Genomic DNA, 13,952 nt, shown 5'->3' on the forward strand with positions numbered 1-13,952 from the left:
AGTTGGCAACATCTAGAGACGGTCCCGACCCAACAGCGGGCTCGCGGTCTAGAAGGGGGAGACAATCAATCGATCAATCGTATTTATTGAGCGCTTACCGTGGGCAGGACTGTCTGGGGGGTCCAAGTTGGCAACATCTAGAGGCGGTCCCTACCCAACAGCGGGCTCACGGTCTAGAAGGGGGAGACAATCAATCGACCAATCGTATTTATTGAGCGCTTACTGTGTGCAGGACTGTCTGGGGAGTCCAAGTTGGCAACATCTTACAGGCGGTCCCGACCCAACAGCGGGCTCGCAGTCTAGAACGGGGAGACAATCAATCGACCAATCGTATTTATTGAGTGCTTACTGTTGGACAGTCCCTTCCCAACAGTGGGCTTACAGTCTAGAAGGGGGAGACAGTCAATCAATCAATCAATCATATTTATTGAGCGCTTACCGTGTGCAGAGGGCTGTGCTAAGCGCTCGGGGAGTCCAAGTTGGCAACATCTAGAGACGGTCCCGACCCAACAGCGGGCTCGCGGTCTAGAAGGGGGAGACAATCAATCGATCAATCGTATTTATTGAGCGCTTACCGTGGGCAGGACTGTCTGAGGGGTCCAAGTTGGCAACATCTAGAGGCGGTCCCGACCCAACAGCGGGCTCACGGTCTAGAAGGGGGAGACAATCAATCGATCAATCGGATTTATCGGGGCCAAGGGGGGCCGGCTGAGCCTTGCGGGGGGGGGGCGCGGCCAGAGCGAGGAGGGGCCGGGGGGGAGGAGGAGGAGGAGGAGGACAGGCGAGCGGTATAAAGGCGGTGGACGCGGAGAGCGCTCTCGGGTCCCGGGAGGAGAATGGGGGAGCGGGGGAGCCGCCCCCGCCGCCTTCCGCGCTGGGGCTGCGGAGGGCTGCGCGCTGGGGCGGCGGCGGCGGCGGGCGAATAAAAAGGGTTGGGGCGCTCCCTGCCCCCAAGTCACCGTCCGGCCCGCGGTGGCTCCGCCGGGCGGCTCCGGTCGCTCCTTCCAGCCCCCCCGGGCCCCGGAGGGTCCCGGGGGGGCGGAGGGAGACCCCGGAGCCGCCCCCATCCCCGTCCCCATCATCACCCCCGACTCCATCCCGGCGGGCGCGGATCCTCCGCCGGCTCCGCGGGGTCCGAAGCGCGGCCGCGCGCGGAGGATGGTGCGCCTGGCGGCCGAGCTGCTCCTGCTGCTGGGGCTGCTGCTGCTCACGCTGCACATCGGCGTCCTCCGGGGCCGCCCCCCCCCGCGGCCCGCCGCCGACTCGGCCAACCGCAGCCGGGCCCGGGGGAAGGTAAGCCCCGCCGCGGGCAGGGAGGGGCGCCGGGGAGGGCGAGGGGACGGGCCCCCGCTCGGCGAGGCCCCAGCGCCGGGGAAGGACAAAGAATGAGAACCGCATTTCTTAGTCAATCGTACTGACTGAGCTCTTACTGGGTGCTGAGCGCTGTGCTGAGCGCTCGGGAAGTCCAAGTTGGCAACATCTAGAGGCGGTCATCAGCAGCAGCAGCAGCAGTGTGCAGAGCCCTGTGCTAAGCGCTCGGGAAGTCCAAGTTGGCAACAGCTAGAGACGGTCCCGACCCAACAGCGGGCTCGCGGGCTAGAAGGGGGAGGCCATCGATCAATCGTATTTATTGAGCGCTTACTGGGTGCAGAGCCCTGGGCTAAGCGCTTGGGAAGTCCAAGTTGGCAACATCTAGAGACAGTCATCATCATCATCAATCGTATTTATTGAGCGCTTACTGTGTGCACAGCACTGCGCTTAGCGCTCGGGAAGTCCAAGGTGGCAACATCTAGAGACCCAACAGTGGGCTCACAGTCTAGAAGGGGGAGACAATCAATCAATCGTATTTATTGAGCGCTTACTGTTGGACAGTCCCTACCCAACAGTGGGCTCACAGTCTAGAAGGGGGAGACGATCAATCAATCAATCGTTATTTATTGAGCGCTTACTGTGTGCACAGCACTGCGCTTAGCGCTCGGGGAGTCCAAGTTGGCAACAGCTAGAGACGGTCCCTACCCAACAGCGGGCTCGCGGTCTAGAAGGGGGAGACGATCAATCGATCAATCAATCGTATTTATTGAGCACTTACTGGGTGCAGAGCACTGGACTGAGCGCTTGGGAAGTCCAAGTTGGCAACATAGAGAGACAGTCATCATCATCATCAATCGTATTTATTGAGCGCTTACTGTGTGCAGAGCCCTGTGCTAAGCGCTTGGGAAGTCCAAGTTGGCAACATAGAGAGACAGTCATCATCATCATCAATCGTATTTATTGAGCGCTCACTGTGTGCAGAGCACTGTGCTAAGTGCTCGGGAAGTCCAAGTTGGCAACAGCTAGAGACGGTCCCTACCCAACAGTGGGCTCACAGTCTAGAAGGGGGAGACAATCAATCAATCGTATTTATTGAGCGCTTACTGTTGGACAGTCCCTACCCAACAGTGGGCTCACAGTCTAGAAGGGGGAGACGATCAATCAATCAATCATTATTTATTGAGCGCTTACTGTGTGCAGAGCACTGGGCTAAGCCCTTGGGAAGTCCAAGTTGGCAACAGCTAGAGACAGTCCCTACCCAACAGCGGGCTCGCGGTCTAGAAGGGGGAGACGATCAATCGATCAATCAATTGTACTTATTGAGCGCTTACTGTGTGCAGAGCACTGGGCTAAGCGCTCGGGAAGTCCAAGTTGGCAACATCTAGAGACGGTCCCTACCCAACAGCGGGCTCACAGTCTAGAAGGGGGAGACAATCAATCAGTCAATCGTATTTATTGAGTGCTTACTGTGTGTAGAGCACTGTGCTAAGCGCTAGGGAAGTCCAAGTTGGCAACATATAGAGACAGTCATCATCATCATCAATCGTATTTATTGAGCGCTTACTGTGTGCAGAGCCCTGTGCTAAGCGCTCGGGAAGTTCAAGTTGGCAACATCTAGAGACGGTCCCTGCCCAACAGTGGGCTCGCAGTCTAGAAGGGGGAGACAATCAATCAATCAATCAATCAATCAATCAATCGTATTTATTGAGCGCTTACTGTTCCAGAGCACTGTGCTAAGTACTTCGGAAGTCCAGGTTGGCAACATCTAGAGACGGTCCCTACCCAACAGCGGGCTCGCAGTCTAGAAGGGGGAGACAATCAATCAATCAATCGTATTTATTGAGCGCTTACTGTTGGACAGTCCCTACCCAACAGTGGGCTTACAGTGTAGAAGGGGGAGACAGTCAATCATTCAATCAATCGTATTTATTGAGCGCTTACTGTTGCAGAGTACTGTGCTAAGCGCTTGGAAAGTCCAAGTTGGCAACAGCTAGAGACGGTCCCTACCCAACAGCGGGCTCGCAGTCTAGAAGGGGGAGACAATCAATCAATCAATCGTATTTATTGAGCGCTTACTGTGTGCAGAGCACTGTGCTAAGCGCTTGGGAAGTCCAAGATGGCAACATCTAGAGACAGTCATCATCATCATCAATCGTATTTATTGAGCGCTTACTGTGTGCAGAGCACTGGACTGATCTAGAGGTGGTCCCTACCCAACAGCGGGCTCGCAGTCTAGAAGGGGGAGACAATCAATCAATCAATCGTATTTATTGAGCGCTTACTGTTGGACAGTCCCTACCCAACAGTGGGCTTACAGTGTAGAAGGGGGAGACAGTCAATCAATCAATCAATCGTATTTATTGAGCGCTTACTGTGTGCAGAGCACTGGGCTAAGCGCTCGGGAAGTCCAAGTTGGCAACATCTAGAGACGGTCCCTACCCAACAGCGGGCTCGCAGTCTAGAAGGGGGAGACAATCAATCAACCAATCGTATTTATTGAGCGCTTACTGTGTGCAGAGCACTGGACTAAGCACTTGGGAAGTCCAAGTTGGCAACATATAGAGACAGTCATCATCATCATCAATCGTATTTATTGAGCGGTTACTGTGTACCGAGCACTGGACTAAGCGCTTGGGAAGTCCAAGTTGGCAACATATAGAGACAGTCATCATCATCATCAATCGTACTTATTGAGCGGTTACTGTGTACCGAGCACTGGACTAAGCGCTTGGGAAGTCCAAGTTGGCAACATATAGAAACAGTCCCTACTCAACAGTGGGCTCACAGTCTAGAAGGTGGAGACAATCAATCAATCAATCAATCATATTTATTGAGTGCTTACTGTGTGCAGAGCACTGTACTAAGCGCTAGGGAAGTCCAAGTTGGCAACATATAGAGACGGTCCCTACCCAACAGTGGGCTCACAGTCTAGAAGAGGGAGACAATCAATCAATCAATTGTATTTATTGAGCGCTTACTGTGTTCAGAGCACTGTACTAAGCACTTGGGAAGTTCAAGTTGGCAACATAATGGCAAGTTGGAGACAGAGAACAAAACCAAACGTATTAACAAAATAAAATAAATACAATAGATATGTACAAGTAAAATAGAGTAATAAATATGTTCAAACATATATACATATATACAGGTGCTGTGGGGAAGGGAAGGAGGTAAGACGAGGGGATGGAGGGGGGGCGAGGGGGAGAGGAAGAAGGGGGCTCAGTCTTGGAAGGCCTTCTGGAGGAGGTGAGCTCTCAGTAGGGCTTTGAAGGGAGGAAGAGAGCTAAGTGCTTACTGTGCGCTGGACTAAGCGCTTGGCAAGTACAAATAATAGTAATGGCATTTATTAAGTACTCACTGTGTGCAGAGCACTGGACCAGGCGCTTGGGAAGTACAAATGATAATGGCATTTATTAAGCGCTTATTGTATGCAGAGCACTGGACTAGGCGCTTGGGAAGTACAAATAATAACGGCATTTATTAAGCGCTTATTGTATGCAGAGCACTGGACTAGGCACTTGGGAAGTACAAATAATAATAATAGCATTTGTTAAGCACTCACTGTGCCGAGCACTGGACTAGGCGCTTGGGAAGTACAAATAATAATAATAATGACATTTATTAAGTGCTTACTATGTATGAAGCACTGCTCTAAGCACTGGGGAAGTTATAAGGTAATCAGGTTGTCCCACGGGGGGCTCCCAGTCCTCATCCCCATTTGACAGATGAGAGAACTGAGGCCCAGAGAAGTAAAGTGACTGGCCCAAAGTCACACAGCTGACAATTTGTTAAGCGCTTTACTGTGTGTAAAGCGCTGTTCTAAGCGCTAGGGAGGATACAAGGTGATCAGGTTGTCCCACGTGGGGCTCACAGTTTTCATCCCCATTTGACAAATGAGGGAACTGAGGCCCAGAGAAGTTAAATGAATTGCCCAAGGTCACACAGCTGACAAGTGGCGGAGCCGGGATTTGAACCCATAACCTCTGACTTCCAAGCCTGGGCTCTTTCCATTGAGCCACGAGTGCTTAGTACGGTGCTCTGCACAGAGTAAGCGCTCAATAAGTTTGAATGAATAAATGAATTGAACCCCTACCCAACAACGGGCTCCCAATCTAGAACAGGGCATCCAGCTAGGCGCCCTGGGCAGGGCTGAGACCCCCTGGACCGTCCCGGCCGGAGGGGGTCGAGGGACTCGCCCTCTTCCCTAGACGACCCAGGAGAGTTTATTGATTTTTTGAGATCAATCGCTTCTCGTGGAAGCTTGAGGCGGGAGCTTTGGAGAGGATGTCGTCCCAAGCCCGGCTACGGGAGAGGGGCGCAAAGCCGTTCTGACCCCCCCGACCAACCTCCTGCCTTTTTGCGATGGATTGAGACCCTCGCCCTTTCCCCTGGAGGAAGCCTGGAAAACCGTGGCCGAGGCCCGCTCACTCCACTGATTCCCAGTACCGGCTCCCGGGAATCCAGCTGCGGGAGATGGCATTGCCCCCTGCAGCTCGGGGGGCCCTGGGGTCAGGTTTTGGGATGGATGGCGAAGAAGGGGCATGCCCCCGAGCCAGGTTTGGGGCATCCTCAATCCCACCTTCCAGGGAACCCTGCCTGCCTAGTTCCAGGGGACGGGGGAGGCTTCTGGAGTTTTCCCTGTGCTGCACCTGTCTCCCAGGGACTCCCCTCGCCCCTGATCCCGGGTTTCGGTTCACATCAATCATCATCATCATCATCATCATCATAATGGCATTTGTTAAGCGTTTACTGTGTGCAAAGCACTGTTCTAAACGCTGGAGAGGATACAAGGTGATCAGGTTGTCCCACGTGGGGCTCACAGTCTTCATCCCCATTTGACAGATGAGAGAACTGAGGCTCAGAGAAGTTAAGTGACTTGCCCAAGGTCACACAGCAGACATGTGGTGGAGTTCACATTAGAACCCATGACCTCTGACTCCCATGCCCAGTCTCTTTCTACTCAGCCAAGCTGCTTCTCTGTGGCATTTGTTAAGCGCCTACTATGTGTGAAGCACTGTTCTAAGCGCTGGGCGGGGGGGGGGCGGCGGGGAAATACAGGGTGATCGGGTTGTCCCACGTGGGGCTCACAGTCTTAATCCCCATTTGACAGATAAGGTAACTTAGGCCCAGAGTTGCCCAAAGTCACACAGCTGACAAGTGGCGGAGCCGGGATTGGAACCCATGACCTCTGGCTCCCAAGCCCATGCTCTTTCCACTGAGCCATGCTGCTTCTCTTCATTCAGTCCATTCAATCTCCATTCAATCCATTCATTCAATAGTATTTATTGAGCACTTACTGTGCGCAGAGCTCTGTACTGAGCGTTTGGGAAGTACAAATCGGCAACATATAGAGGTGGTCCCTACCCGACAATGGGCTCACAGTCTGAGATGACTAATTCACAGCACAGACCCTTCCAGTTTTTGCAATCCCCCAAGGCTCCCAAGTTGCAAAGAGGAATGGTCCGTCTGTGGGCGAGCCTTGCTCCTCAGACTCGCGGTCAACCAGTTACCCGGACTTGGATTCTTTATCGGGAAGCGTGGAGAGAGGCACAATTTTGGAAAGTAGATTTTCATTTCAAATCAAAGGGTTATACGTGCTGGAAGAGGCCTATCTTTAACCAGAGAACCTCTAAGCATTTCTGGGGGCAGGATCCAATGGGGAGCACAAAGGCCAAAGCTTATTCACATGGGATCCATCTTGCTTCCTCTCAGATGAAAAGTAGCCCAGTCTCTACCTGAAGAGAAAGCAGAGCGTTATGAACAGAGAGCAGTGCTAGTTCTTAGAGCTGAGCTTGGCACACAGTAAGCGCTTAACAAATACCATAATTAAAAATTTAAAAAGTCTCAAACTTGTTGAACTTAATGTGGATTCGTAAAGGCCAGAGGTTTGAACCTGTCCTCTCCCACCTTTTTTCTTTTATCTTGGCCACTAATGACAGGGGTCAACTGTCACCACAATTCATGTGGCTCCAATCTACATTGGGCTGGGAGCGGGGAGCCTTAAATAAACCTGCAGTGCGTTCAATGAGACTGACACTGAGGAAACTGTATTTAATGTCTTCAAGATTTCTGTTCATCATTTTTATACATGATGCTTTGTTTCCTCATGGACTCATGAAGGGCTGTAAAAATGATGTTCTGTGGAAAAGTATATTTGGCGAGTTTCTTTATGAGGTGTTTGCTATCATTAGAATAACCTCGCGTTTTGCCTTTTCTGACAGGCCAGTCACATAATGAGAGAAACAGCTGGGGAAAATGACAACTGAGGAGGGGGAGTGGGAAGGTGGATGTTAGCCTCCAAAGGGGTTTTGATTAAAGATCTAAGAGGCAGCAGCCTTGGGAGATTTAGAGAGTTATCCTTTTCAAGATCTTTGGTAAGCAATGTCTAGTTAACCAATCCCTCAAGTAGCCTCTCAATCATACTCTATGATTGATTCACAAAATTCAAATACAGCTAGGATGCATCATGAGTTGAACACAGCGGTTTATAGTTATACCATAGTGTGGTCTAAAAGTTTATATTCCCCCTAGCTGATTCTGATTTTAGTTTCGGGTTTTGTTGTTGTTGTTGCTGTTGTTGTTATTTTGGGGTTTTTTGGTCCATCTCACCTCAACAACCCTTAAATGTAGTGTAAGCAGGTTGTAGCTGACTACCCGGATTTCAGCAAATGGAAGTCGATTAGCCTGGTGCCTTTGTAAATGGCAGAAAGGGAAATTTTCTATCAGCGTATATAACCCGAGAGGTGTTCCACAAATCCTTCGGGGTACTCTACGGTATTAGCTCGAGTCGTTACTTAGACCCTCTTCAGAAACTGTGAACTGTTGTAATCCCCTGTTGATATGACGTTCACAAAGTTGAAATTGGAGAGTAAATTAGCCTGAGAGAATTTGTAAAATGGATTTGTTTAACTAAATGAGAAGTAAATTCAACAACCATCATCTCTAAAATGTGCTTCTATTTAAGGACTGTTGTTTTTGGCTATCGAGATTTGCAGCCCATGTAACTGCAGTTGAGATTATTTGCACAGTTGCCCAGTTTGTCCTTCTGTCATCATCTTCAGCAAGAAGGCAGTCCTGTTTGAACGCTGGGCAGAGATTACTCAGGTCCTCTATTTACTTGCAGGGGATAAAACCCATCTCTTGACCATTTGTTTAACTAACCATTTCTTTTGTAGACACACCAGTTAGTCTCTCAGAAATAACCTACCGTGCTCTGCACATAGCAAGTGCTCAATAAATACTATTGAATGAATGAAATAACCTTCTCCTTTTAAGAATGAGCTAACATGAAGAGACCCTAGTCTTAGTCTTTGTTGCTGAATTGTCAGATCCATAATCTCATCAACATTAGCATTTATTAAGTGCCTAATCTATGCGGAACAGAGCAGGACCGCGGAACAGAGCAGGACCACGGTCCCTGCCCCTAAGGAGTTTATAATCCAATGAGGCAGACATCTACCCCCTAAATTATTAAACCTATAACAGATAAAGTAGTGAAGGTAGATTCAAATGATGAAAACAAAAGTAAACAAGCAAATAGACAGATACTCACATGAGCATGTTGACCCTTGTTGCTAGAGTCACTATACCAACTAGGCATGAAATAGCAAAGTTCTCCAGTCCTTTGATAACTGGATTAAACTGAGTTCATGGCTTCAGTGTTATTATTAATCATTTATTGAGCACTTACTGGGTGCAAAGCACTGTACTAAGTGCTTAGCACTGTACTAAACGCTTAGCACTGTGCAATATTCTCTCTGGAGCCACCCTGTATAACTTTGATTTGAAAAACCAGTTCCGCGACATGATTTTAGGAGCCAAGGAAGGGAGAATGGGTGTGAGCAGGGCCACTGCAGCAGTTCAGAGATGGCACGGAGCCAGCTGGGAGGATGGACTTGGGTGAGTCGGTTTACATCTGAAGTTTCCACCTCCGTTGTCTGCACCCTCTACACCGCTGGCCCCTTCGTGCTGACATTGTTTCCAAAGATGGGTCCAAGTGTGGCCCAGACCTGGGAGACAGGCCACAGAGTTGGGCATCCTGGTCCAGGTAAGAGGAGTTTCCCCCATAAGACTCCCTTACCAGCTTGATCCACCAGGATTTCTGCTACTTCTATCTCCTCCCTAACAGCAGAGGACCATTTTGAACCTTGGAACGGTCTTCTTGGAGAGAGTAATGGCAGTTTTGGGGTCTCATGTTTTTGATACCTTCAGGAAAGAAGATTCCACAGCCTCTCAGTAATGTGATGCAGACTCTTAAAGTCTTACAGGGTACAAAAGAACTGACTTACATCTCCTGTCCTTCTCTACTGCTTGTGCTGTCCTGTGTAGATCTTTAATCTTTGAACAGAATCATTTTCTGAACTACTGAACCACATCTTCCTGAGGCTAAAGGATTCCACTTCCTCACAGCTTGACTTACGGCGCCTGTCATTTTCATTACTGTCATAGGGAGTGACTCCTAGCCTCCACCTCTCAAGCTTTAGAACTTCAGCCTGGACACACTGGAAACAGCAATCTAGTTCAGCAAGAGGATTGCCACATGGTTCCTACCTGTTCTTATCTATTTATAAAAATCTGCTTGCTTTCTAACAATCACACTACATTACTGACTTTTTTTTTTCTCCCAGCATGTTGCGTTGCCATTTAAACCTCTTCCCTCTCCTTCCCTTCTGCCTGGAACTCCCTCCCCCTATATATCCAACAGACCAGCACTCTCCCCATCTTCAAAGCCCAAGTGAAATCTTATCTCCTCCAGGAAGCCCTCTCAGACTGTCTCATTCTCCCCAAATCCTATTTTCCGTCCCTCCTGCCTCACCCGTGCACTTAGCCCTACCCCCACCCCCTTGCAGACCTACCCTTATACTCGCTTACTTCCCTAACCTGTAACTTATTATGTCTGTCTCCCCTGTTGGACTGTATAAGCTCCTTGAGGAAGGGAATCGTGTCTGCCAACTGGATCGTAATCTCCCGGGCAATACAGTGCTGTGCACAAAGTGAGTGTTCAGTAAATCTCATTGATTGATTGAGTGTGGGACCAGGGTGGTTGGGTGATGATTCCAAAAATTCGTCCTACAACCCAGCACATTCACTTTGCTCCTTCAACACCAACCTATACCTCGATCTAATCTGTCTCACCTGCCACTTGCCTAGAAATTCTTCCCCCTTCATATCCAACAGACACTCACCCCACCTTCAAAGCCTCATTAAAATCACATCTCCTCCAAGAGCCGTTCCCCAACTAAACTCTAATTTTTCCTATACCCTCTCTCTCTCCGTTTCCCCTTGCACTGGAACTTGTACCCTTTATTCACCTCACCCTCAGCTCCACAGCTCTTATGTACATATCTGTAATTTATTTTAATGTCTTGTCTCCCACTCTAGACTGTAAGCTCCTTGTGGACAGGGAATGTGTCTACCAACTCTGGTTTTTTGTACTCTCCCAAGTGCTTAGTACAGAGCACTGCACCCAGTAAGTACTCAATAAATATGATTGAGTGGGAAGCAGCCCCTGTATTAGCAGGGTCCTGGGAGGGGAACACAGTGGCCCTGGAACAAGGGTGATTGGGTCAGGAATCCCAAGAGAAATGCTGTAGGCTTGGAGGTTTGAATGGGTTTCTGTATAACATTATTGTATTACCCAACATGTACATACAGCGAACCATAACATTATATAGGAAGAAGGTCACCAATTTTTCCCTGATAGTCTGAAGCCTTCCCTGAGGTAAACCACAGCCCATCATCTCTCTCTGAATGAGACATCTTCATGTCATAGAGAAGCAGCGTGGCTTAGTGGAAAGAGCACGGGCTTGCGAGTCAGAGGACATGGGTTCTCATCCTGCCTCCGCCGCTTGTCTTCTGTGGGTGACCTTGGGCAAGCAATTTAACTTCTCTGTGCCTCAGTTACTTCATCTGTAAAATGGGAATTAAGATTGTGAGCCCCACGTGGGAGAACCTGATTACCTCGTACCTACCCCAGCATTCAGAACAGTGCTTGGCGCATAGTAAGCACTTAAATATCATCATCACTATTCGTTCCATGAAAACTATGGTTAAAGTGATGGAATAACTTTTCCTTTCTCCTCTGCTTTACTTTAATATTTGCCCATAGACATTTCTCTTTTTTCTTTTTTTTAAGACCTTTATAATCATCTTGACGGCTCTCTCGGGAATGTTTCTCTTGGTAAGAAAGAATTTCTTCTCCGGCGACCTTGGCTCAGGATCTTAATGATCCAACAAAAAGATAGTAATGAATCTCTTTCTCTCTTCTGTCAGCCAAGAGGGATTTTCCTTGCACCTTCTCCCCTATTCTGAACCAAAAAAATAGACATGCTATTATTTGGGGAGTGGAAGGAGATGGTGTCAGTTTAAAAGACCTGATGTTATTTGGAGTAGGTGTCAGTTTGAAAAAGACGCAAGATCCGATTTCTCACTGCATTTAACCCTTTCCTAAGCAGCTGTGGACCCACAGGTGTTTTAACTCGTTCAGTCTCTGTTTCTAGAAATCCAGTCAGGAAGATTGCAGAAGCTGCGGCCGGAAAATAAAGGACCACTTCCTTGCTGTGTCCTTGCCACTGTGCTGCTTGTAGGAGTTAGAGTGAAATACTGACTGGTGAGAGATCAGTTCTTGTTCCAGTCAGACCAGCAAGTAGCAGCCAAAGGAGATGTGCTTTTGCTTCCCTGAATGTAGTAACAGGAAAATTCCCAAATTTTGAGGTGGTGGGGGCTTCTAGATGGTATTCAGATGCTCATTTTAAAAGGGCCCTAAGCATGCACCTTTCAAGGGACCAAGTCGGCAGTCAATTTTTCCTTGCAGTGATATACTGGGCAGTCTTGGGAATTCCCCAGAGGTTTGTAGGAACTGGTTTCCAGAAGGAGACCAAGGTCAGGGTTTCTTTATAAGAACATGGCATTAGCTCTCCAAGCATTGACCATCTCTTATGATTTGAAAATGAAGTTATTTGTGTGCATGGGGAAGAAAAAATAAACTTGTTGTTTACATCCTTTCTGTCCTTAGAGACAGTGCTGGCACATCTCTGATGGTTGCACTTTCTAAATATGAGCCTGTTTTCACAGTGACCTTTCATTACTAGCCCCAAGTCTGTGTATTCTCCGATACAACAGAGCAGCAACCTGAAAAGAAAGAATCCTCTTGGTGCCTGGATACAGTATTTTTATTTCAAGGATCCCTCGGTCCCAAGAAGTTACACATTTCTCACCTAGCCTCAAGTTACAACTAGCTGGGTCAGCCTACTTAGTTATTTAAGTTGAATTTTAAACTAAATCAATCAAGTTTCAAACAATGATCCTTGGTCTGCCTTACACACATGATTTTAATTTTTTTCTCATGGTCCACTATGATGCATTTGCTAAATGCAGGCAGATTGTGAATTAGATTGTGTTTCACATCTTCAATCAATGGTATTTACTGAGCGCTTACTGTGTGCAGAGCACTGTACTAAGTTATTATTTCTCCCTCCAAGAGGCTTGTGGAAAGCAAGTGATTCCCTAACTTCTTCAGAGTTACCGCACCTCTCCATTTGAAAGACCTTAGGGAGAGTGAAAAGACTTACTGCTCATTCAGCATCATCATCTTCTCCCCTTCTGTCTTCTGAAAATTCAGCAGACTAAATAGGGATTTCCAGGGGAAGTAATCTTGGAGACATAAGCTGAGCACACAGTCGTACAAAACGTAGCCAACAAAAAAAAATCTAGACATTCAACAATAGCACTATGTAATAAAATGTATATTTATGTTCGTTATGTTTACCTTGAATCAAGGCAGTGTGATCATGCTACCAGCTCTCACTGTACTACGTGAGTTCATGATTGTGCGATGTGTTTACCACTCTTGCGCGTACTTGTGTGATGTCAAAGCCACATGTTAGAGGTGCAGCTCGAGTTCAGCTCAGTTTTTGCAAGTGCATTATGTTGGTGGGTTGGGTATGCTGGGCAAGAGGCAAAGTTGATGCCAGGGGCAAGAGAGACTGGGGTAAGGGAAGTAGAGAAACCCAAGGAAGCTGTAAGCCAAGAGAGACAGTAGGGACAACCAAAGTCGAATGGCACAGTGGATAAAGCATGGGGCTGGGAGTCAGAAGGTCATGAGTTCTAATCCCAGCCTGCCACTTGTCTTCTATGTGACCTTAGGCAAGTCACTTTACTTCTCTGGGCCTCAGATAAAATGGGGATCGACTGTGAGCCCCACATGGGTCAGGGACTGTGTCTAACACGATTTGCTTATATCCACCCCAGCATTTATTACAGTGCCTGGCCCATAGTAAGGGCTTAACAGATACCCCAATTAGTATTATATTACCTGTGAGCAGGCCCCCAGGACATCCCTCTGAAGCTTACAGCTCACTCCTCTCCCTGCCACTCAGGAGTCTGTTGTCTTCCAGCAGATGCAAAACACAAAGGCTCAGTGTTAGGCTCAGGAGGAAGCCAGAGAGCAGCTCATGACCCAAGGAAGGGTAGGATTGATGATTGGGGCTGGGGAAGCCTGCTGCCCTCTGGCCTCCTGATTGCTGAGGAAGAGGAGGAGGGCTGGGTAGAGGTCCCGGGAAGATTAGTGGGCAGTGAAAGTAGAACAGCAGCAACAGCAACAACCCTCATCTGTAGAGCAACAAACGATGTAATAATAATAA

The 13,952-nt window shown here is 48.5% G+C and overlaps 1 protein-coding gene across 1 annotated transcript in view; it reads left to right on the plus strand.

The window, feature by feature from the left end:
- The first annotated feature begins 1,136 nt into the window (after positions 1-1,136).
- Positions 1,137-13,952, plus strand: part of ISM1 (isthmin 1) — a 70,587-nt gene continuing 57,771 nt past the window's right edge. The window contains exon 1 of the mRNA XM_038751508.1: positions 1,137-1,293. Coding sequence (XP_038607436.1) covers positions 1,159-1,293 — 135 coding nt within the window. The 5' untranslated portion in view covers positions 1,137-1,158. The remainder of the gene's footprint in view (positions 1,294-13,952) is intronic.

This window comes from Tachyglossus aculeatus, chromosome 9 (genome assembly GCF_015852505.1).
Source record: "Tachyglossus aculeatus isolate mTacAcu1 chromosome 9, mTacAcu1.pri, whole genome shotgun sequence".
Taxonomy (NCBI): Eukaryota; Metazoa; Chordata; class Mammalia; order Monotremata; family Tachyglossidae; genus Tachyglossus; species Tachyglossus aculeatus.